The 23,467-nt window shown below is 37.6% G+C and overlaps 8 protein-coding genes across 13 annotated transcripts; 5 read left to right on the forward strand and 3 right to left on the reverse strand.

Annotated features, from left to right (window-relative positions):
- Positions 1–347: 347 nt before the first annotated feature.
- On the forward strand, positions 348–2,512 carry LOC124178651 (zinc finger MYND domain-containing protein 10). Its single transcript, XM_046562168.1, has 8 exons — positions 348–446; positions 547–655; positions 898–1,184; positions 1,291–1,496; positions 1,567–1,736; positions 1,819–1,956; positions 2,056–2,288; positions 2,390–2,512. The coding sequence occupies exons 1-8, from the start codon at positions 349–351 to the stop codon at positions 2,475–2,477; spliced, it is 1,329 nt and encodes a 442-aa protein (XP_046418124.1). The 5' UTR covers position 348; the 3' UTR covers positions 2,478–2,512.
- On the reverse strand, positions 2,472–3,255 carry LOC124178658 (histone H3). The gene has a single exon (XM_046562175.1). It carries the CDS (start codon positions 3,163–3,165, stop codon positions 2,755–2,757), a length of 411 nt encoding a protein of 136 aa, XP_046418131.1. The 5' UTR covers positions 3,166–3,255; the 3' UTR covers positions 2,472–2,754.
- A 1,018-nt stretch (positions 3,256–4,273) lies between these two features.
- LOC124178660 (histone H2A) lies at positions 4,274–5,105 on the reverse strand. The gene has a single exon (XM_046562178.1). The coding sequence runs from the start codon at positions 5,042–5,044 to the stop codon at positions 4,670–4,672; it is 375 nt and encodes a 124-aa protein (XP_046418134.1). The 5' UTR covers positions 5,045–5,105; the 3' UTR covers positions 4,274–4,669.
- Positions 5,106–5,251: 146 nt separating this feature from the next.
- On the forward strand, positions 5,252–5,718 carry LOC124178661 (histone H2B-like). The gene has a single exon (XM_046562179.1). It carries the CDS (start codon positions 5,326–5,328, stop codon positions 5,695–5,697), a length of 372 nt encoding a protein of 123 aa, XP_046418135.1. The 5' UTR covers positions 5,252–5,325; the 3' UTR covers positions 5,698–5,718.
- A 2,858-nt stretch (positions 5,719–8,576) lies between these two features.
- Positions 8,577–9,427, forward strand: LOC124178657 (histone H1-like). Its single transcript, XM_046562174.1, has one exon. The coding sequence runs from the start codon at positions 8,659–8,661 to the stop codon at positions 9,358–9,360; it is 702 nt and encodes a 233-aa protein (XP_046418130.1). The 5' UTR covers positions 8,577–8,658; the 3' UTR covers positions 9,361–9,427.
- A 1,113-nt stretch (positions 9,428–10,540) lies between these two features.
- Positions 10,541–11,000, reverse strand: LOC124178659 (histone H3-like). Its single transcript, XM_046562176.1, has one exon. The coding sequence runs from the start codon at positions 10,981–10,983 to the stop codon at positions 10,573–10,575; it is 411 nt and encodes a 136-aa protein (XP_046418132.1). The 5' UTR covers positions 10,984–11,000; the 3' UTR covers positions 10,541–10,572.
- Positions 11,001–12,490: 1,490 nt separating this feature from the next.
- On the forward strand, positions 12,491–18,416 carry LOC124178647 (beta-galactosidase-1-like protein 2). Of its 5 annotated transcripts, none has more exons than XM_046562160.1 (10): positions 12,491–12,634; positions 14,597–14,686; positions 14,887–15,088; positions 15,210–15,395; positions 15,546–15,573; positions 15,871–16,222; positions 16,508–16,645; positions 16,883–17,070; positions 17,145–17,389; positions 17,478–18,416. In XM_046562160.1, exons 1-10 carry the CDS (start codon positions 12,586–12,588, stop codon positions 17,986–17,988), a joined length of 1,989 nt encoding a protein of 662 aa, XP_046418116.1. In that variant the 5' UTR covers positions 12,491–12,585; the 3' UTR covers positions 17,989–18,416. The 5 variants fall into 5 exon arrangements, with proteins under 5 accessions (XP_046418116.1, XP_046418114.1, XP_046418115.1 ...); XM_046562158.1 differs by having other exon boundaries at positions 12,492–12,634; positions 15,546–15,687; XM_046562159.1 differs by having other exon boundaries at positions 12,493–12,634; positions 15,546–15,687; positions 15,871–16,183.
- Positions 18,417–18,795: 379 nt separating this feature from the next.
- Positions 18,796–23,458, forward strand: LOC124178648 (beta-galactosidase-1-like protein 2). Of its 2 annotated transcripts, none has more exons than XM_046562163.1 (9): positions 18,796–19,091; positions 20,173–20,374; positions 20,497–20,682; positions 20,931–21,072; positions 21,219–21,531; positions 21,774–21,911; positions 22,262–22,449; positions 22,533–22,777; positions 22,860–23,458. In XM_046562163.1, exons 2-9 carry the CDS (start codon positions 20,175–20,177, stop codon positions 23,371–23,373), a joined length of 1,926 nt encoding a protein of 641 aa, XP_046418119.1. In that variant the 5' UTR covers positions 18,796–19,091; positions 20,173–20,174; the 3' UTR covers positions 23,374–23,458. The 2 variants fall into 2 exon arrangements, with proteins under 2 accessions (XP_046418119.1, XP_046418120.1); XM_046562164.1 differs by lacking the exon at positions 18,796–19,091 and adding an exon at positions 19,762–20,068.
- The last annotated feature ends 9 nt before the right edge of the window (positions 23,459–23,467 follow it).

Below are 23,467 nucleotides of genomic sequence, written 5' to 3' on the forward strand. Positions count from 1 at the left end.
CCATCTGCGCTTATAAGTTGTCTGCAAACAAGATGATTTTTATTCCGCTAACTTGTAATATGTTGAACTTCTTGAAGATAATATATTTTAGTATACATTCGTAAATTGTTGTTGCTTTATTCGGAATTCGAACCTCGATAGTAATCGGTATTTTCTATCCAACACCAATTATTTTTAATTTAAAATACTCTTTCAAATCGAACTAAACTGATTGCTCAAGCCAGCTGCCAATCGAATTTACGCGGGATTACGCGTGATACGAAAATTATTTACAAATGGCCGATGTCAGTAGAGCGTGTGATCAGTTTGAATAAGCACTGAAGTTTTCAATTCTGTGATGTATATAATATGACGGAACGAACGGATTACATTATAACACCATGGGAAATAGAAATTCACGTACAAGATTTACAGCCTTCAAATATCGACGACATTGGTACTAAACGGTAAATTATTTTCTTATCCCAAGAAAATTCGATCATTTCGTACAAAGTATCTTTCGCTCTATATTTTCTCATACGGCATACAATATTGCGATAATTGTAGATGGCTGGAATTTCACAAGAAGTTAATGCTGTTAAACCAGCAAAGCGTTTTAGAAATCAGCACCTTGCGAGAAGAAGCTGTAAAAGAATGGTTCATCTCGTTAAAAAAGGTAAGCACGATGTTTATCTGTACATATGCTATCTGGAGGAAAAGTTTGATCAATACGAGTAAATTTTCGATACATAATCTGAGTTTCAATGATGTTATATGTTGACTACTACCTACATATATTAAAAATACACTCTTGAATGTTACTCTGTACAAGAATTGAAACGAATCTTTGAAATTAACGGGAATAATGAGACGAGTAATTAAATATATCAGGTACTTTTGTGAAATATCCCATTTCAGATGCCGGTACTGATTCACGAAGTGATTCAGATAAATGTATGGAAAGAAAAGTTATTTCCCCTTTTGATTGAAATAAACGATGAACCCACGAACACGTTTCTGCTGCACAGCGTGTTTTATCACGAAGTGATAGCCTGTTCCTTGTTGGAGAATATTCTATTTCATTCTGATACTGCAGAAGCCGTGGACGACTATGCCCTGGATTTGATTGATTACGCAGTTACCAACGTGACGAATCTGCTCTTTAAGGGCAAAGAAGAATCCGAGGACGAGTTCGAAGACACAAAGTAATTTATCACATTCAGATGAATTAACAGAATTAGACATGAGTTTTATTTTTGACTATAGAGAGAAGTTTATTAATCCTTGATTGATATCTTTTTTATTTATCAGTTCGTGCTTGGCAGAGTTACTGCGAAAGAGGAAGGAAATTGAATTTGACATTAGCATGAAGTGTGTGTCGATTTTGCGATACATGGCTGAGTTTACTGACAGTTTATCTCTATGCGCTCTTTCACGAATGTTATCAACACACGACGTTCCGTACCTGTTAACTGAATTAATTGAAAAACAACCCTGGAAGAAATTGGGCGAGGATGGTAAACATCACTGATTCATTTCAAGTTGTTAATAACCGTAACTCCGCAAGTATAACTATTACATCGTTAGGGAATAAAATGGTATACAACGGAAAATGGGAAACGGTAATCGAAACCGACCAGGACAGAATGTGCAGAGTAGAGGGTCAAGTGTGGATAGGTTTACGGGAAATTCTCCTGAATCCAAAATGTGCCCCGTATTATGAGATCACGGAATTTAGAATGTCTAAACTGGTCAAGGTAATTCGAAAGAACTCATAGAATATCTAACTTTATTTCAAGTATGCGTGTTGGAATAATTTCTGAACCGGATTGACTTTAGCTGCAGAAATACCTACACGAAACCATACTGGATCAAATTTCGCCGTTGATAGAGTTGAAAAGATGGCTTTGTCAATTGAGCGTAATGTCCCAACCTCCGAATGCACAAAAACCAATAATTGTTGAAATGCTGCCTGAGGTGAAATTTCGTAATTACTTATTTTCAACGTATTACTCGTGAACAATTTGCTCGCTATTGTACTACTAATTAAATCGTGGAATTAAAATTTTCCATTAGGTAAGGTCGTCTATCCTGGCGAAGTATCACAGGAAATGGAAGAAAATAGCTAAACTTCAATCTAAATCATTGTTCAATAATGACATAGAACACATTCAGAGTATGGCACAGGTTTTGAGCGAAGCATATGACCTGGACAAGCTCGAATCTATAGAACCAAGAAGGTGTTTTGCCTGTAAAGAAATTGCGTCGAATCGCTGTTCTAAATGCAAGGAGGCTTGGTACTGCGGCAGGTAAACTTGACACTCCATTACTTTCTCTAAAATGTTGTTTCTCGTTGAATTTTCGATTATTACATTTTTCAAACCAACTGATGAATACTTACGTGTTGTAGGGAATGTCAAGTAAAGGATTGGACCCGACACAAGGATGTATGTGATAAGATTATAAAAAATAAAGAGGCCTACGGCATCACAGATTGATAACACAGTACGTATTTCATTGAACCAGTGTTCAGGTACAAAGTTGTATTCTTCGCTAGTATTTTGTAATCCAACAACGAATATAGATTGACTGTTATTGAAAAACTCGTATCAAGGTTCCGAGAGATGAATAACCTGGTTTCACTATCTTTACCAATGACGTTGCAAAGTATTTGAAGTTCAACAGCTCGACAGTGTAATTCGATGCCTTGCGAATAGGGTAAATGGTGGCCCTGAAAAGAGCCGGTTGTGGTTGTCGCAAAGTAATCGTTGCAAATTATGCACGTTCGCCTCGAATACGACGAGCCAGCTGAATGTCTTTGGGCATGATCGTGACTCGTTTGGCGTGGATGGCGCACAGGTTCGTATCCTCGAACAGACCGACCAGGTAAGCCTCGCTAGCTTCCTGGAGAGCCATGACAGCAGAACTCTGGAATCGAAGATCGGTTTTGAAGTCCTGCGCAATCTCACGCACCAAACGCTGGAAGGGCAGCTTGCGGATAAGGAGTTCGGTGCTCTTCTGGTAACGACGAATTTCACGAAGGGCAACGGTTCCCGGGCGGTAACGATGCGGCTTCTTCACTCCTCCAGTTGCTGGTGCACTCTTGCGAGCTGCCTTCGTCGCCAGCTGCTTCCTGGGCGCCTTACCGCCGGTGGATTTGCGAGCAGTCTGCTTCGTACGTGCCATGTCGGGTTCAACGAGTCGGATGAAGAGTTTCGTAAATTGGATCAGAGCGTTTCCAACGAATGACTGCGTTACGAAATATCTGGCGTCTGTATTTACAAGCTTACCAGATTCCCGTACTGCACTTCCATTGGTGGACGGAGCGGTGGTGGAGGTTGCAGCCAATCGTGGATATAACCATAGTGTATACATATTCCTTACACAATGGACATAACGTCTTTGCAGCAGTTGCAGCAAATTGCGGCAGTAATACGGCAGCCTTCAGCGAGGGATTAACGTTCTCGTTTTGCGAATTTCTCTGACTTCTAAATTTTTAAGTATCATCATTCCTAATTTTATTGTAAATGGAGAGTCGTAAAGGCTCGAGGGAGCTACGGCGATCGGTGGAGTCTTCGAAAGTCGCGACCGAAAAAGCGAAATAGTATTTTTCGTATCTAGAGTGGAACCATTTCAAAGGGAAAATTGTAACCACCGTAGACGCCGTCTATGCTTTGAAACTTAAGGTCACACTCTGTACTATTTTGGACGTCAAGTTCAACAACAAACCGGTCCACCGATTGTTTCCGATGTTGAAAAACTGATTCGCACTGCTATGTCATGTAATACATATACTATGCAAGATTCGCCCTTCGATAATTCAGTGTAATAATCAACTGGCATATTCTGTTCATCATTTCTGACCAAAGATACATACGTGCTGCATGATGTACAATTGGACATCAAAACGCCATTTGATGTTACTCGTCATCCTTATTCGTTATGAGACTACGCCGTATAACCTTTCAGGATATTTGGTTCCAACCTTAGTAAATTATAAATTTATGTAATCTACAATTCAAATGTTTGTACGTACCATACCACAAAAAATCATTGCATTCAAAATAATTTTTGCACTGATTTTAAGAATATTGCGTTGCGTATAGAAGAAATATTCGACATTCAGCAAATTACATTTACTATGTATAAAATGTCCCAGCTTAATTTTCTGTTCCAATTCTGAAGAGTCAAGTCATCATTCGATTAAACGTGAATACATGACAAGACATATGACCTGTGAAATGTCATAACTGTCATCAAGTTTCCATCTCTGATTAATCAAGCAAAGCGAATCGATTTACGCAATCAATAAAGATTTTCTTTATAAATTTTCGGAGTTCAATTGAACTGAGCAGAGGAATATACGAATTACGCCATCGTTTTCGAAGAATCGATGAATTTACCACAGTACACTGAAAAGAATCTGGAGGGCGTATTTATCCGGTGAATTAGCAACACTGGGTTTAATGATTAATAAGGTATTTTGCGAATTTTAAGAGATATATGTATGCCAAGATTTGAAATGTGTACCAAAGTACATACATATAATTTGAAGTGTTCACGAATATGAGTTATATTAGGAAGGTAACAAGATGAGGTTGCGGATTGTGCAAGACGTTGTTCTAAGCATATTGAACGATTTTGTGGCCCTGAAAAGGGCCGATTAAGGTTATTTGCTTGTGTAGTAAATTTAAGCCTTCTTCTCGGTCTTCTTTGGTAGGAGAACAGCCTGAATGTTGGGCAGAACACCACCTTGGGCAATAGTAACTCCAGACAACAGTTTGTTCAACTCTTCATCGTTACGAATGGCCAGCTGCAAATGACGAGGAATAATCCTGGTCTTCTTATTGTCCCGGGCAGCATTACCGGCTAATTCCAAAACTTCAGCAGCCAAGTACTCCATCACAGCGGCGAGGTATACCGGAGCTCCAGCACCAACTCGTTCGGCATAATTTCCTTTGCGAAGTAGCCGATGAATACGACCCACCGGGAACTGAAGTCCTGCTCTACTAGAACGGGACTTTGCCTTGCCCTTGACTTTACCGCCTTTACCGCGTCCAGACATAGTGATAATCGTTAACTTGTGCGCGTCAAAAGACCCAAGCGTCAACGCTGCTCGTCGTAGTATGAATCGAAACAACTTGCGACTACATATTTATACGCGCCAGCGCAAGTGGCGCGGACCAATCGGAGCGTCTGACTCAACGCAGCTGCTTCTGATTGGCTCGGCGTCGGTGAGCCAGCGCTTAATAAATAGGCGCAGCGAAGGTCGGTCTGTAGTTCGCCCTCTACGCTTACGAGTGAAGCATCAAGCCAGTCCTACGTTACGAATTTTATCCTTTGACGATGCCACCCAAAGCCAGCGGTAAAGCAGCAAAGAAGGCTGGCAAGGCACAGAAGAATATCACCAAGGGTGATAAGAAGAAAAAGCGCAGGAGGAAGGAGAGCTATGCAATCTATATCTACAAGGTCTTAAAACAAGTACACCCGGACACTGGTATCTCCAGTAAAGCGATGAGCATCATGAACAGCTTTGTCAACGACATATTTGAACGAATCGCCGCCGAATCATCTCGACTTGCCCACTACAACAAGCGGTCAACTATCACATCTCGGGAAATTCAAACCGCAGTTAGGTTACTGCTACCTGGAGAACTTGCCAAGCACGCTGTATCCGAAGGCACCAAAGCCGTGACCAAATATACAAGTTCGAAGTGAACGCCATCCACGAATTTCAACTTATTACCAATCCAACGGCCCTTTTCAGGGCCACCAATTTGATCAGTACAAAGAACTGTTCCTCACGCCGAAACATATAAAACTTAGTTGTCAAATTACTTACCTGTAGAATATTTCATAATCAATAGTATACCTAACTGAACGAAGAATACATACATTTGTAACATTGCCACGGCATATTGAAAATCCCGCTACCCTGCCAATATTTCGTAAACAAGCAACGAAAACTTTCCTTCGTCCTAGTAACTTCGCTGGCAATTGTCTGAAACTTAATCAGTCAGTCTTTTCTGAGCATTTAAAGCTCGCTATTATGTCAACTCGAACAAACGTATAACATATTGAACGCAACTTCTAACAGTGCTTGAATTAAACAGTACTTTTGGATAAGTTTCTTTAAAATATGGTTGTTGATCAAATACGTCAATTAGAATTTGCAACAGTGAAATGCGGTACCATGCTGCGATAAACGTTTACGAATTTGCTAAGCGTGCTTGTTGAAAAACTTAATAATTAGATCCCAATTGCGTAGCGGTCACACCAGCCAAGTCACCATACATGATTAAATATTAGTACGAATGACGAAAGCGCACGTATCGCCAGTGGATAACTTTTCTATATCCAAATTAATGACCTGTGTAAAAATTTCATCCGATCTGCAGGATATTTATTTTTAGAAAATTGATTTTTTTACACGCTGAACAATCAATAGAAATCTTTGGATAATCAGCTGACAATTTGAAAAAAAAAAATGGCAATTTTACTGGCAAACACAGAACGTTAAGAATGAGCGAAAGTGATTAGATATCAAATATGAAACGTGGAGTTTGAAAGTTTACAAACTACAGAAGATTTTCAAGGACACGGAGATAAACACTGTTTCGTTGTTCGATTCGATCGGGTGTTTGTACAAGATACATATGCCGGTCACCAGCTGATCTGTAGATACACACAATCACCAGCAGTTTCAATCTGTTCAGCTACGTAGATAATACCGATGACGGAAGATGAATCGAAAACGTCTTCGTGCAGTTTTTTTACACTATCTGCGCGTAGAGACAAAGAGTGAAGTAGAAATATATGTATTTCTGTGTTAATTGTTGTTGATAGAAGAAATATTGAGCACAGGAATATCATTATTCATAACATAAAAACTGAAATGTTCCAAGATGTTCAAGGTATAATTTACGTGACATGTATTATATTACTATTTTTCAGGTATAAGTTTGATTCCTGTACCAAAAGCCGTCGGAAAATACTTGATGACAATTTAAGCATGAATAATTATTACACTTGATGACAATTTGAATGCATTCCAATTTATTGGGAATCTGTAATTAATGGTATTAAAATTTTGTATTCGCATCAATACCTGTATACTTGCGGGTTATACAACGATTAATTTTACCTGCGCATAACAGCAAATTCCACGTAGCAAATACCAGGACTAAAATTAATCCACGTAACAGTGGGCCTTGTTTGCAATCAGTGTAGCGTTAAACAATGCGATTTAACGGGCCACAAGAAATAAATATGAGTCCATACTTACTTGGAGCGATGAAGAATTTCGAACTGATTCTAGAAATTGTCTTGACTTCTATTCGTCAAACAATTAAAACAATATCAATAATATAAAACTGTCTCGTGGTCACAAAACGAGATGCAGATATACAGTTCCAGATGCTATATTTTTTCGAATAATATACTGTTTGAAAAATTCTGAGTTTCTATTTGTAAAAATATTTTTTTATTTTTACGAAAAACATTCACTTGAACTTATAACGAAAACTTATACTGAAATTTCACTGCTTCAACCAGGCTGTATGGGAAGATTTACTGTAATTTGAAATAGTAGTATGCGGAAAATCATTGTATTTCCGTTTTAGATCAAAAAGCATTTTTATACCACTTGTAAGTTTATTTTCATTCATTATTGTTAATCACGCATTCAAAATTTAATCTGAGGAAGAAATTCTTCTGGATATAGATAGGAAAAAAATGTACGTGATACCAACGCCGTTCGATACGCGGAGAGGAATGACCAAGTATATCGGCAAAAAAAGCGTATATCTTTTCTATTTCTGATTTGCACTTTCTATAATCAACGATCGTTATATCGATTGTTGATAATTAATTTTTCGTAAATTATGATCATCGTTCTCAAAGTATGAAAGCTGGTATATCCGACGATTATATTCGAGCGCGACTAGATTCGGAACGCGTCACTCCTCAAAATCGCTCCGTACATCTTCACCAGGAAGCGTGATTCCTAGTTCTAATAATTAAGATATTTCCTCTTAACATCCCATTCCCGAATTCTTCATCGGGGTTGTCATTGGTAAATATTCCGAACCGGTCTAGCCGTATCCGAGGAAAGCCTGACAGTAGGCGTCGACGGAACGCGGCCTTGTCGACTTGGAATATCGATAACAGGTTCCCCGCTAAAATGGTGAGATTGAATTTTTGCAAGCGTAAAATCCAAAGTTTCAGGCTCCAAAAAACGTTTTTGTCTATACCGTATCGCGATTTCCTCGGTCAGGAATAACGCTTCTTTTGCTCGGAGTGCGAAGGGCGTCAAGACACATGGTCCGCGACTCCCGCCGTTTTCGAGACACTCAAAAGAGCAAAGTCTTCCGGAATTTTTGTAAAATCTTGCCCAGAGTTCACAGAACCTGGTGAAGACGTGATATTACTGGGTCATCGGTGAAGTAGCTCAGGAATCTGACGATCGATGGTGTACCCAGTGCCAGGCCTTCCGACGCTGGTGAAGCGCGCCGCGTGAAACGTTCGGGGGGCCTCTCTCCATGGTCCGCGCTCCGTTATACCACCTGCCGCTGCTTCTCGCAGTCACAATTCTCGAATATCAGTTACGCAGTGAACACGTCGATCTCAACCAATTTCGAAGCTTTCTGCATTGAGTCGTAACAGTAAAGAGAAGAGAAGATGGCAGACAAGGTAGCAGCAACGGCAGTCGCCGCTAGCCCAGCATCAGCTAGCCCAGCAGCGCAGGCTACACCGACCAAAAAGGCAGCAGGAGCCAAGGCAAAGAGCCCTCGTGCCAAGCCAGCGCATCCACGGACTTCTGACATGGTTACCAGCGCCATCCAAACGCTAAAGGAACGTGGAGGTTCATCTCTGCAGGCTATCAAGAAATACATTGCGTCAACATACAAAGTAGACGCTGAAAAACAAGCACCGTTTATCAAGAGATATTTGAAGTCAGCTGTGGCTACTGGAGCTTTGGTACAGACCAAAGGTAAGGGTGCTTCTGGGTCTTTCAAAATTCCAACCAACAAATCTGACGCACCGAAGCCCAAGGTGAAGCGTGCTGTACCGAAGGCAACTGTCCCCAAAAAGAAGCCCGCTGCATCGACTGTTGCAGTGGCCAAAAAGCCTGCTACTGCTGTCAAGAAGGCGGCAGCTGCTAAGAAGCCCAGTGCTGTAACACCACCCACAAAAGAAAAACGCAAAGCAGTCAAGAGCCCGGCTGCTAAATCGCCAAAGGTGAAAAGCCCATCGAAAGCTAAGAAGGCTGCCAAGGCACCAACCAGCAAACCTAAGGCGCCTAAACCAAAAAAGGCAGCAGCTGCACCCAAAACTGCAAAACCTGCAGCGAAAAAACCAGTTGCATCAAAGAAGAAGTGAATCCGTATGACTCCGATGAGTCGTCTCTAACAGCAGACCAAAAAAATAGTCATCAAACGGCCCTTTTCAGGGCCACTAAAGCAATCCCTTTGTAAAAGAATCGAATTTCACTGTATTCAGAAGTAACATTAGTACTATTTCAAAAACCCAAGATTAGATAATTGCGAGGGTGAATGAAATTTTTAAGCATTATATTCGAATCCACGTAATTATTTTCCCATTTTTTAGTTTACGTAGGTGAGTCCGTTCGAGCTTGGATTCCAATCTTAACAGTAACCAAAACCCGTCTTGATTCATTGCAATATGCGCAAATGAAGTGAATTCGATCACATTTCAATTATAATTTTAACGCTGTATAAATTCCCGCAGATATTGTAAATCCAATAGACTAGGGAGACATCCAGACCATTCTCGGATACTACGCAGCAATTTAACCCTGGCAGGTCATAAACAGCACGGCGTATTTTTTTTAACTCGATTTCGAGTATGTTAGTCTCCTCGTTGAACGTCGCATGTGAAATAACTAAAATCATTGCTCTGATTGTACCGTATGTTCGATGTTCCTGGTAGTCTTGAATGGTAGACCGATAAATTTGCAGCAAAGACGAAGGTCAGCCGTTGAGGTACGCATCATTTTTCATCCCGTACGCTTTCCTCTACGCTCGGCATGAGTTTGTTAGACGCCGAATGAATTAGCGGATATCGACCAATTATATGACTATACATATTTTATTTTGCAAAATTCAAAAGCGAATACGCACGCCTATTCAATTTTCATTGGTCATTAAAATACGTTTCGAAATTGACATAATTTTGTGGTAATGCGACGTAACACACATTGCCGTAACACATTACGCATGATCACGTAGTTGAACGCATGTGTTAACATTTTTCCTGAAGTTGTGTTGCGTGGTTCATAACTGAAGCTTCGATTTCAACTTCAATCTCAGGTCCCACTAATTAATACAAAAATATTGATTTTAGTTTTAAACTAGTGTTAGGATAGGAAATGAGACACAACGTAGCATACTAATTCTACTCGTGAAATTTCTAGCGACTTGTGGCTAGATGTGAAATAACACAGCAAAAAATAAATACAAGGTACTAGACAGATACTTCTGTGCAAAAAACGGATTCGATTTCCAACGTAATAAATTTGTGGCCCTGAAAAGGGCCGTTTTGTTCCAACAGTCGAAGTATGAAGAACTCAAATTAGGCACGTTCGCCACGAATACGACGAGCTAGTTGAATGTCCTTGGGCATAATAGTCACTCGCTTAGCGTGGATAGCGCACAAGTTGGTGTCTTCAAAAAGACCTACGAGATAGGCTTCGCTGGCCTCTTGAAGAGCCATGACAGCAGAGCTCTGGAATCGCAAATCGGTTTTAAAATCTTGCGCAATTTCACGCACCAAACGCTGGAACGGTAGTTTGCGAATCAACAGTTCAGTGCTCTTCTGGAAACGACGGATTTCGCGCAACGCGACGGTTCCTGGGCGGTATCTATGCGGTTTCTTGACTCCTCCAGTCGCTGGCGCACTCTTACGAGCTGCCTTGGTAGCGAGCTGTTTCCGTGGGGCCTTGCCTCCAGTGGATTTACGAGCAGTTTGCTTTGTACGAGCCATCGCAGCCGATTTTGAACTCTCTTCACGGGGCAATCCCAGAGTTATGAGGCGCGCGTAGAGCCTGACCTCATATTTATACGTTCGCACAACGGTTATAGTGCGCGTGGATTGGTTGCCGACTAAGTGGTGGGGGGTTGGATATGTATAACGTTTCTGCAGCTGCCACGCCAAATTGCCACATGCACAGATCTATGCCACAGATCCAAGAAAGTCGATGACATTGAAAACCCACAAGGCGAGGGCCTTTACTCATCATTGAAGCCCGGATACATATGTATTAAAAATGACAGAATATGTACATGTAATATAGACTTCAAAAATTGAAACATGGACAAAAATGTGGAAAATAGAAACTGCATTTTTTGGCCTCCAAACATCATACTTTATGTAGGAAATCAAATAAGGAATGGAAATAATTTCAATAAAAAATATGTATTTACATATTATTCGGAATTGGCAGCTGTTGGCGCAGGCCAAGTTCGGGTTCGTGATACAAGGATTGCCGGTTTCGGATTCCCGTGCGGGACTTTTTTTTTATCTATTTTCTTTTTAACTGGCTTTCAATTGTGACGATACTTACGCCACAAATGTAGCGAAATAATGCATATTGTATCGTATCCATTTATACTTGTACAAAAGGCATCGGGCTTCATTATTTCAAGAGGTGCATAATCATGGAAATTTTAGAATTGCGAATATCTTTCCAGGTGGGGATTGTAATTAAAGCGTATACGAGAACGTCGTAAATAAAATTACATGCTTTTATCACCATGCAGTTAACTATGTAATACTAAATAATAACTAAATAATAATACATATAGTATAAAAATTACGGTGGGAAAAAACTCTAAAATGGAATCATTTTTTTAAAATTCTTTTTCTATCACCCTGCAAGTTTTGAATTACAGCGTTTAAAGATCCGATAAAATTCTATCAAAATTGTCCATAATTATTTTTGCTGCGAATTTAACCGTTTATTACTCAAATAAAGCGAAAAATAATTACTTTCAATACTTATCCCGAAGAAACGGTTCAAGAACGGTCGAGATACCGTGGACACTTAAAGAGCATATACATATTTATGTGCAAATCCAGCCTAATTACCAAGCGATAGCATAAGATGCAGCCGAGTAACATATAAATGAACATGAAGACGAAAAACTTACATGTTATTTAAATGTAAAAACTTTGGCCGCCGTGGGACAAACTTTAGGATCACAATTGAGGGCTGTCAATTTTTTTGCGTCCCAGACCGCAGTAGTCGCAGTCAACAACGTCACAAATTTCATGATGTCACTGACTGGCGGCAGTAAGCTGTCGCGCGATTTCGGAACTCGGTTGCCAGTACTCGCAGGTTTCTCTCTGCTCGCAGTACTGCGAGTATACATATTTCGGAATACACCCCTTTTAGCTTTAAAGTTTTGCTTTGACTAACTTCCGGTTTTGATACAGAGCAAATAATCCGCTGTAATATCTGTAATAATAAATATTATTTTGAATAAAAATTAGAAACTGTTAAACTTAGAAAAAAACATAAATAGGGACTCGAAGAATTTCTTCAAATATGTCAACGATACAGAAAAATTTGGTTATCCAGCATCCATGCATTTAAACGATTTGCTTTCATTATTCAATTGCTCTATGAATCAAGGTACTTTCCCTAACCCATGGAGAGAAAGTCACATAATACCAATATTCAAGAATGGCGACAAGTCCAACATAAAAAACTACAGACCAATTAGCATTATTAACGTCTTTGCCAAAGTATTTGATTCCATAGTCTTCAACAAAACAAAATTCCATCTGTCAACAAACCTTCTCGATGAGCAACATGGATTTAGAGAAAAACGATCCACTGTCAGCGACCTGGCAGTAATGCTTGAGGAAATAATTACCTCCTTTACTAACCGAAATGAAACTCATGCTGTTTATATGGCATTTGACTCGGTGAATCACAAGCTTCTCACAGAAAAATTAAAGTGTCATGGAATAGTAGGAAATCTCTTACAATGGTTCGAATCGTACCTTATACCTATTACCTTATACCTATACCGTCAAAATCAACAACTATCAATCAAAACCTATCATTGCGGACTCTGGAGTCCCTCAGGGCTCGCACTTGGGACCACTCTTATTCTTGATTTTTATCAACGATATTGAAAACTGCACCAAATTCACCAAGCTTCTACTACTATTTACAGATGACCTGAAAATCTACTGTGAAATCAAGAGTCCTTCAGACTTATTCCTACTTCAATACGACCTTAATAGTGTCTGCCAATGGTCTGCCAGTACAAAAAAATGCTACTCGATGTTTTTCATTAGAAATAATACCCATTCTAGATTCGGAAATGTGGAATACATGCTAGAAAACCAAATCTTGGAAAGAAAAATTGTAGCCAGCGATCTTGGAGTTATTTTTGACTGTCATCTGACGTTCGATCTCCACATAGACTACGTCAAAGCAAACTCAATGAGGATGTTGTTTTACATACTGAGAAATCGAAACCTTTATCTGATGTTCGATCAATGATCACACTCTATGACACCTTTGTTAGACCAATATTGAACTATGCGTCCGTTATTTGGTCCCCCAAAACGGACGTTGGTAGCAGAAAATTAGAATACGTACAACACCTCTTTCTAAGATTTGCATCCTACAAAACAGATTCACCCATGTCATTTCTTAATCACAATTATGAAAGAATTAGCCAGCAATTAGGATTCAAGTTTCTCGAAAAAACACGTAAATTCACAGATGCAATGTTTCTATTCAAAATGTTCAACAATTTAATAGACTGCCCTTCAATTTTGGATATGTTTAACTTAAGAGTGCCAATTAGAAGATCGAGACAATGTACACACATTTGCAGTACCGAACCAATATCTAACCAGTTACACCCACAAATCCATCATTATGCGACTGAGTATGTTAGCGAATAGTAACAGCGGTTGGATGGATATCTTCAACCAACCGATCAGTCACTTCAAAGCGTTAGCGAGAGAGGCACTCTAGTTATCTAAATCTTTGTGGAAAACACTCTAGTTTTATACTTTGTTAAATTTTTGTACAACATATTGTTTTTTTATATATTCTATATTAATGTTATGTATTTTGGGAATATTAAGTTATTTCCGTTGATAGTTATAAATGAATAAATAAATAAATGAATAAGTAAATCAAACCGATTACAACAACAAAAGTATTAACGAGTATATTGTACACACACAAAATTGTAAATTTTTTGCTCGAATACTCAATGATAAAGATTATCTAGAAAAAGTAAGGTAACAAAATTTGTGCACTTGTTTTATTAGACATACTCTTCCGATGTACGCTACAGTTATCAGCATAATTTTAAGAATAAGGGAATTTGTAGTAAAATATGTATTTTTAAGTTCATAACTGCTAGTGAAGTTTCACTATTTGAGTCACAAATCATGCTTAAGTACAAAAAGTATATTCATATCTTGAAAGGATGCAACATTTTACTTATATACATATACATATACCTATACATTACAATATATATTATGTCTACATACGATGCATGCATTATAATACAAACAAATTTGTGACTAATGGCAGATAAACTTTTATCGGTTTCTGTAGAACTGAGCGTGAATCGTCACATTGTCTGTGAAGTTTTAATCGAGTGGCATGCAGAACCATCCCGGAGTATACTTTGTTGTCAAGCGCAAAGTAATATGCATTAGATTTGGTTAAAATCGTCGAATAATTTTACTGCGACATTTTCTGCTGCAATAAAGTAACAAAAAAAATTTGTGCTAAGCTTATATCCTTTTCAAGAATATTCAGGCAAGTTTCATTAACTTAATTCACAATTCTGAACACTAAAGAACCGACATTTGTCGTTGAATAAATTTCTTTATCGTGTTTAGCAATGAGTTTGCCAACATTGTACCAACACTATGTGTTGCCTGACATAAACTCCGGCTTAGATCCAAAACCAGACGGATTTTACTTGAACGGGAAGAAAATTTCGATACACAGCGGTGCTCTCCATTATTTTCGAGTTCCTCAAGCGTATTGGAGGGATAGATTAAGAAAGTACAGAGCAGCTGGTCTAAACGCTGTGGAAACGTAAATTTAGAATTCTATTAATTTTGCTATCAATGCTACCAAAAATATTTAATTCATTTCCTTATCCTTCGACACTAAAAGTCTTGAAACATATTCAGATTTTTTATTCAATTCTCTTCAGCTATGTTCCATGGAATTTGCACGAACCCCTGAGAGACGTGTTCGATTTTGGTGATGGAGATAACGATTTTTCGGATTTTCTGGATGTCGTTAAGTTTGTCAAGATGGCACAAGAAGAAGATCTGTTTGTAATTGTCAGACCAGGCCCTTACATTTGTGCCGAATGGGATTTTGGTGGACTACCAAGGTATGGTGTCACCTTTTTGTCAATGATAATAACTAGAATGGCATTATAAAGTGTTAGGAAATCAGAGAAACTTAAAAAATAATGATTCATCATATCTGTTTAGAATGTATCTGCTTACAGTATCTACCATTCATTTTCACCTATTTTTAGCTGGATTTTAAATGAAAAGGGAGTCAAGGTGCGAACCTCTGAATCGAAGTACATGAAACGAGTCACTTGCTACTTCAATAAACTTTTGCCGCTGTTTGGTGATCTACAATTCACTAAAGGTGGATCAATAATTGCTTTTCAGGTAGACCAAGTCATGTGTTGCTAGGTGTGACTGAGTGAAATGAAAGCGATATACACAAAGATCAGTATTTTATGATCGCAATATTTTGCTACATAATGCCAATATACTTAGATACTCAACTGTTTGAACCAATTGTTATAAAAGTGGACCACTCAGAAGTACAAATTTTATGTTGTTTCTCAGATTGAGAACGAATATGGTTCCATTAACGAAGATGGAACAGTTCCTGATATCGAGTACTTGAAACAACTCAAAGAAATCTTTGAGAAAAATGGTCTGGTTGAGATGTTCTTTACTTCGGACACACCAAGTATTCGCAGAGATGCTGGAACTTTACCGGGAGTATTGCAAACTGCAAATTTTAAAGTCGATCCAGAAAAGGAATTGAATCTCTTGAAAGAATTGCAGCCCAATATGCCCGCTATGGTTATGGAATATTGGACTGGTGCTTACGATCACTGGCTCGAACCACGTGACTCACCAGAACCATTCGATGGTAAATTGAACTTGAACTCTTTAAATCAACGATCAATTAGTGAGTGTTATTTTATATCTGGTAAGATGTTGGAAACAATAAAAGTGTCGAATTGATCACTGCAAAATTTCCGAATGGCTAAAAGTTACATATTAATGTTTTTTCCATCAATTGGATCAATACAACCTAGCGAAATTCTAGGATATACACTTAATCGTATTTTCCGCAAGTTTTTATAGAATTTCGATCACCGTACAAAATTGTTATGTCGTTAAGTCGTATACATGAAGCAACAGGTGATCCAGTGAAATTATTCTCCTGCGAATGCTACATTTCATATTTCAGTTTATGTGGATGTTCTGGAGAGAATCTTGATCTTTCCATCATCAGTTAATTTCTATATGTTCCATGGTGGTACCAGTTTTGGTTTTATGAGTGGCGCCGATGTTAACAAGAATTATCAAGCTGATGTGACAAGTTATGGTAAGACTCGAGATCAAACTTGTATTTAAAAAGTACGGAAATTGTGTTACGTCCCCTTCTCAATTAGGTAAAAATGATGTAGTCTTGACATGTGATCATAAGTATGATCACTGTTTATTTGATAGATCAATATTTGTACTGCGTTACGTGACTAATTCTTTCTTGGTAGATAATTCATGCTGAGCTATTTCTTGTCGAGTGCTTGCTTATTATGTGTTCTGAAAAATTGGTTTCCAGATTATGTCGCGCCGCTAACAGAATCAGGCGACTACACAGAAAAGTATTACAAAACCAAGGAGATTTTGGCAAAATACCAAAGTGTGACGACCAAATTACCAGATTTACCTACAGTATCGCAAAAAGCAGCTTATCCCACTCTCGAAGTAATTGGTCATTTGGACTTTTGGGATATCCTTGATCAGTTGGTAGATACTTTTCATTTTAGAAACTAAACCTGTATGCATTTTACATTTGGTCAATTGAGGTACCGTATGCACAGCCTGCAGACTTGAAAGTAATGCTGCCAAACGTGATCAACATGGAAAACTTGCCAATTAAAAATGGCAATGGCCAATCTTATGGCTACATAAATTACAGGAAAAAAGTAGGATTGAAAACAATATCCACTTTGAAAGTCTCTGGGTATGTGCAGGACGCAGCAATGGTTCTTGTTGACGGAGAGCTGAAGAGCAAACCGCTAGAAACTAAAGAGGATATTAATGGTTTTGGTTACTGGATGAAGAAGTAAGCTTGAACACTCGTTAGTTGAATAAGTGACACTTATTCTCAACTCTAATTGATGAGTTGCTAAGGAATGAATGAATTTTTTCAGAGACACTGAGTTGACGTTAAACTCTGATAAGGCCGAGGAAAAGACTTTGGACATTATTGTTGAAAATTGGGGACGTGTCAACTTTGGTGTTCTTGCTGATTTTGACCAGAGAAAGGGATTGTGGCAGGGACCAGTTTACCTCGACGGCAACGAGCTGAAAGATTGGGAAATCTATGCTCTTGAGTTTGATTCTAAGTGGGCAAAGTCTCTAATTAATTGGAAACAGGGACCTTCTATTCGTAAGAAAGGTCCATCCGTTTCCCGAGTTATCTTAAACTTATCTGTACCTCAGGATACGTTTATCGACTTGAGAGGCTGGCTAAAGGGCATAGTATTTGTCAATGGTTTTAATTTGGGCAGGTACTGCCACCTCGGACCGCTGAGAACCCTTTACTTACCAGCTCCGTTACTTAAAAATGGCCAAAACGAAATCTTAGTGTTTGAACATTTTAAGCCAGATGTGAAAGTGAGCTTCCTTGATCATCCCATTCTCGGGAATTTGAAACCCTGAAATAAGTGAAAATGCAAGGAAGAAATACCATATATATATTCTGCTGTTTGCTTGTATGTAATTGTACCCCGAGATAAATTTCCATGATCATTAATGTTTGACGAATTAACACCTAATATTTTTTCTACGAGAATTGGATTTATTGTACCAGTGACGTCAAACTGTATATTTAAGTATTCTTAGTCTTTTCTACACATTACTTATTCAATACTGTTAAATACTTAATGGTTTATATACCGTATATTTTCGTATCTACTTTACAAGTGAAGAAATATTTTCAAACATCGAGGAGAAAGTTGATGTTTACATAAAAATTCTTTCTATAAATAACATATTAGACGTTCGAGGAAAGCATAATATTCTGATTGTGAATATCTTATTCGTTTACGGTTCAAAAAAGGGAAGTTAATACATTATTTTAAATGAGAGCCGATACTTTTCCTCTGTGGAATCACTAATTTATACCTGCAATCACAAACGTAACTCTGGTGAAAATTTCTACTACTACGAATTTTTATAAAAATCGGGCCATTTCGTATTATTAGGTACGAAATTGTAAATATGCAAAGTTTTCATAAAGATTTGTTAATTTTTGTTAAAAATTGTAGCGGCTTGTAAATTTTTTTACCGTAAAAATACAAATTTTCATGAAAGTTTACAAGTTTTTATGCGAAACTATGCATATTTAAATTTTTTTACGAAAACAATTTTTTGTATATGATTGTACGAAATGTCCCATTTTTGACAAAAATTTCTAGAAAATCGTAGAGATCGTTTTCACCAGGGAAAGCAGATATGCCAATCACCTGACACACCTGTCATGGCGTCCGAGTCAGCCAATAAGAATCAGCCTGGCGCCGAGCCAATATTTTGGTAAACAAATTAGAGGCAATGCCGGCGTCTCGTGACGTGTCACAAGGATGACACGTGAGGTATGCAGGGGTCTTATGACAATTGTTGAATGAACATTACTATTATTATTATGTGTTGCTGGATCGTTTAAATTTTGGAAGGAAAGTTAGGGATCACAAAATCAATCGAAGGTGTTCCTCGTTACACGTCCGCCAGTCCTCAGTGAGGTTCCATAGTTTATTTATAATCAGGTATGTATGGAAGTAAAATTTATTACAACTTTTTCATGATACTTTCATTTTAAACAATCAATTAAACAATTCACATTCGTTATAGTCTAGTACACATTGTTTAGCTACTCGGTTCACGCCCCTCTTTGTAATCATAGTAAGAATTGAACATGTATTTTGTTCAATTTTTCCCCAAGAATTCGTAAATCTTGATATTTTTTTTCACCGTAACTGTTCTTTGGCTTTGCGTAATTTGTGTTTGTTATCAGGCTCTGTTTTGAATAAATGTGGACAAGTATAATAAATTGATATACAAAAGAAAAACCAACCGCATAACTTTTGATTATAAAAGACATGCAATTAAAAATCAAGTATTAGTGAATACATTGAAACTTTTCTTGCTTCCGAATAGATAGAGTTAACAATTTTATACATTTTTTTGTTTCCTACCATTGCAGAAAGTTATTTCAAACTATATTTTACAAAATCTATTCATTGGTCCTGATAGGTCCTGTAATTTTATGCATAGTTGCATTGGATAATCTGGTTTGCTGCTATTGTTTTTCTGTATAAATGAAAAGAATTTTTTGTATAGTGTAGATTGAGATCCATTAAGACTATTAGGCTTGTAAAATTTAAATGTTTTGTTGATTGTTGAGAAAATGCTGCTACCATCTCCAGTCTCTATGTTTAATCTGTAAATTTAAGATTCAACATTTTCCGCTGGAGTACAGAAACAAGAAAGACTGTGTGAAGTTTGCATCTGTTTAAAAAATATGCAGGACTGCTTTACTAGTTTATCTGATAATTCTATATACAACATTTTTATTGTGTATGAAAATTGCTTGTGGTCAGATATCTAATCATTCTTTTAGTTAATCTCTTATCTTAAGTCACCTTAGTCCATCACAATGATAAATATACTTGGGTTCAAATTCAGTAAGTTGATTTCAACCCACAGTTTACTTTCACCGCCGATGAAAACTATTCGGCTAAAGGTAATTTCACAGCTCTGATTTGTACAAGATGAAGTGTTTGTGTTCCAAAATATTACTTTTCTCAAAATAATGCTTATTTGACAAGTCTTACTTTATATTTTCAGCTATGAGTCTACCGACATTGTACCAACACTACGTATCGCCCAAAGTTAATTCGGGTCTTTACGCTAAACCTGATGGATTCTACTTGAATGGGAAAAAAATTTCCCTTCATAGCGGAGCTCTTCATTATTTTCGAGTTCCTCAAGCATACTGGAGGGATAGATTAAGAAAGTACAGAGCAGCTGGTCTAAACGCTGTGGAAACGTAAATTTAAAATTCTATTAATTTTGCTATCAATGCCACCAAAAATATTTCAATTCATTTCCTTATCCTTCGACACTAAAAGTCTTGAAACATATTCAGATTTTTTATTCAATTCTCTTCAGCTATGTTCCATGGAATTTGCACGAACCCCTGAGAGACGTGTTCGATTTTGGTGATGGAGATAACGATTTTTCGGATTTTCTGGATGTTGTTAAATTTATCAAGATTGCACAGGAAGAGGATCTATTTGTGATTGTTAGACCAGGACCTTACATTTGTGCTGAATGGGATTTTGGTGGACTCCCAAGGTATGTTCACTTAGGCCTTAATGGTGAACATAAAAATATAATATATAATATAAAAAAAATGGAGGAAACTGGAAAATATCAAATTTGCATTTATCTGTTTGTAGTATGTAAAACATTCCGAAGAACAGGTTTTACAATCATACATTTATTGTAGATATCTTGATTACCATTACATCTGTATGAATGGTGAAAAATTTCCAGCTTGAAATCACAGTCACCAAGCGAATTAATCTTCCTCGAATTTTTAGTTGGATTTTAAACGAAGAGGGATTGAAGCTGAGGACCTCTGAACCAAAGTACATGAAAAGAGTTACCGATTACTTCAACAAACTTCTGCCACTCTTCACTGACTTACAATTTACAAAAGGGGGACCAATAATTGCATTTCAGGTAGATAAAGTAACACTACGATATGTTTGTTTAAGTAAAATGGATGCAATATGTACAGATTTACGATCACAAAATTCAACTATACAATGTCAATAATTGTGTATGAGTAGAAGACTTGAAAGTACAAAAGTTATTTGCTTTCACAGATCGAGAATGAGTACGGTTCCGTTGAAGAAGATGGAACAGTTCCTGATATTGAATACCTTAAACAACTTAAAGATCTGTTCGTAAATCATGGCCTTGTTGAAATGTTCTTCACTTCGGACACTCCGACTCTTCATAGAGATGCTGGATCCCTGCCAGGAGTGTTGCAGATGGCCAATTTTAAAGTTGATCCAGAAAAAGAACTAAATCTCCTAAAGGAATTGCAACCCAACCACCCAGCTATGGTCATGGAATATTGGACTGGTTGGTTCGATCACTGGCTCGAACCGTATCATTCCATTGAACCAGTTCACGGTAATTTGAAAATTATGGCGTTATGGATCAATAATTAATTACTTTACGATATTTATCCTGAAAAGATGGTTTTTAACAAAAATTAGAATCATGAAGTTTATTCTGGAAAATTTAATTTTCCACATGTTCTCATTGACTTTCGTGCATAATGAACAAAGAGGGTGTGTGACATTGAAAATAAGTATGTGAAATTTCGGATAGTTCAACGCAATGATTGTATGAGTACCCATTTCATGTTTCAGTTTATGCTGATGTCCTAGAGAGAATTTTAAGTTTTCCATCATCTGTTAATTTCTATATGTTCCATGGTGGTACTAATTTTGGATTTATGAATGGAGCCAACGTTTTTGAGAACTATCAAGCAGACGTTACAAGTTATGGTAAGACTAAAGATCAAACTGATTTCTATAACGTTCATAAATTGTATCAGTTTGCGGTTTTGATCAGATAAACTCAATGGAGTAATCTTGATATATGATCCTAGGTATAATCATTATTTATTTGGTGGATACATATCTGTACCACATTGCGTAATTTTATGATTGCTGCTTGGTCGATGACTTCAGCATAATTTGAGGAAAACAAGTTCAATAATTATTTCTAATTAATGAAAGTCTTCCGCTGTTGCTCTTTCAGTGTTTTTATTTTTAACTACAATTCCCTTATGAATTCTTAAACATTCTCTCGTTTAATCCTTCTTTAATATTCGTTTTGCAAAACTTTTTTCCAGATTATGATTCGCCAATAACTGAAGCAGGAGACTACACACCGAAGTATCATAAAACCAAAGAGATTTTGGCAAAGTATCAAACTGTGATAACCAAATTACCAGATTTACCTGCAGAATCATCAAAAGTAGCTTATCCCACTCTGAAAATATTCGGTCATTTGGATTTTGAGGATATCCTTGATCAGTTGGTGGGTATTTTTCTCTTTACCAATGAAACCTGCGCCCTGCACTGTTTTACCTCTGGTTTCTTCAAATATCTTATGTATTACAGCCTGCAGACTTGAAGGTGAAATTATCCAATGTGACCAATATGGAAAACTTGCCAATTAAAAATGGCAATGGCCAATCTTACGGATACATAAACTACCGGAAAAAGGTTACATTGAAAACCGCGTCTACCCTGAAAATCTCTGGGTATGTGCAAGACACAGCAATGGTGCTTGTTGACGGAGAGCTGAAGAGCAAACCACTAGAAACTGAAGAAGATATTAATGGCTTTGGTTATTGGATGCAGAAGTGAGTTTTAGCACTTACCGGTCGAATAAAAAACGTGTATTTTCAGTTGATAAGACACTGACATGTGAATCAATTGTTTCAGAGATGCTGAGTTAACATTGAATTCTGATAAAGCTGGGGAAAAAACTTTGGACATCATTGTAGAAAATTGGGGACGTGTCAACTTTGGTGTCCTTGCTAATTTTGATCAGAGAAAAGGTTTGTGGCAAGGGCCAGTTTACGTCGATGACAAAGAGCTAAAAGATTGGGAAATCTATGCTCTTGAGTTTGATTCTAAGTGGGCAAAGTCTCTAACTAATTGGAAACTGGGACCGCCCTCTATCAGCACTAGAGGTCCGTCCGTTTCCCGATTCGTCATAAACTTAGCTTTACCTCAGGATACATTTATTGATTTGCGTGGTTGGACAAAGGGTTTGGTATTTGTAAACGGTTTCAATTTAGGGCGGTACTGTCACCTTGGACCAACAAGGACCCTTTACTTGCCAGCGCCCTTACTTAAGAAAGGACAAAACGAAATTTTAGTATTTGAACATTTCAAGTCAGATATTGAATTGAGCTTCTTAGATTACCCTATTTTGGGAGATTTGAAACCCTGAAGTAACAAAAAAAAAAAAAAAAATGTGAGAGAGCCAGACGTCATTTCTGATTATAAGTGTCAATTTACACCCGAATATCTGTCAGGGACATTTA

The sequence above is a fragment of the Neodiprion fabricii genome, chromosome 3 (genome assembly GCF_021155785.1).
Source record: "Neodiprion fabricii isolate iyNeoFabr1 chromosome 3, iyNeoFabr1.1, whole genome shotgun sequence".
Lineage (NCBI taxonomy): Eukaryota > Metazoa > Arthropoda > Insecta > Hymenoptera > Diprionidae > Neodiprion > Neodiprion fabricii.